The sequence below is a fragment of the Penaeus monodon genome, chromosome 19 (assembly GCF_015228065.2).
Source record: "Penaeus monodon isolate SGIC_2016 chromosome 19, NSTDA_Pmon_1, whole genome shotgun sequence".
NCBI lineage: Eukaryota > Metazoa > Arthropoda > Malacostraca > Decapoda > Penaeidae > Penaeus > Penaeus monodon.
In genome coordinates, this window is record NC_051404.1 from 30,284,353 (window position 1) to 30,284,566 (window position 214).

A 214-nucleotide genomic window follows, 5' to 3' on the forward strand; every position below is an offset into this window, starting at 1 on the left:
TTGAATGTCAAGATGATAGTTATAAATTATTGTAATCTTTCTAGAATGTGTTGCGACGTAATGCCACAAAACTCCTTTTGAGTAAAGAAGACAACAAACCAACCATACAAGGATGGCTGACAAAGGTGAAGCACGGCCATGCACGGCGCTGCTGGTGTGTCCTTATTGGTAAAATGTTCATCTATTTCAAGAGCCCTAATGATCAGGTATGGAA

At 39.7% G+C, this 214-nt stretch overlaps 1 protein-coding gene across 5 annotated transcripts in view; it reads left to right on the forward strand.

The window, feature by feature from the left end:
* The window catches only part of LOC119585161 (uncharacterized protein CG43867-like), a 37,878-nt gene that overhangs the window by 24,946 nt on the left and 12,718 nt on the right, over positions 1-214 (forward strand). For all 5 annotated transcript variants that reach the window (XM_037933792.1, XM_037933794.1, XM_037933795.1 and 2 more), the window contains one exon: positions 45-206. In XM_037933792.1, coding sequence (XP_037789720.1) covers positions 45-206 — 162 coding nt within the window. The remainder of the gene's footprint in view (positions 1-44; positions 207-214) is intronic.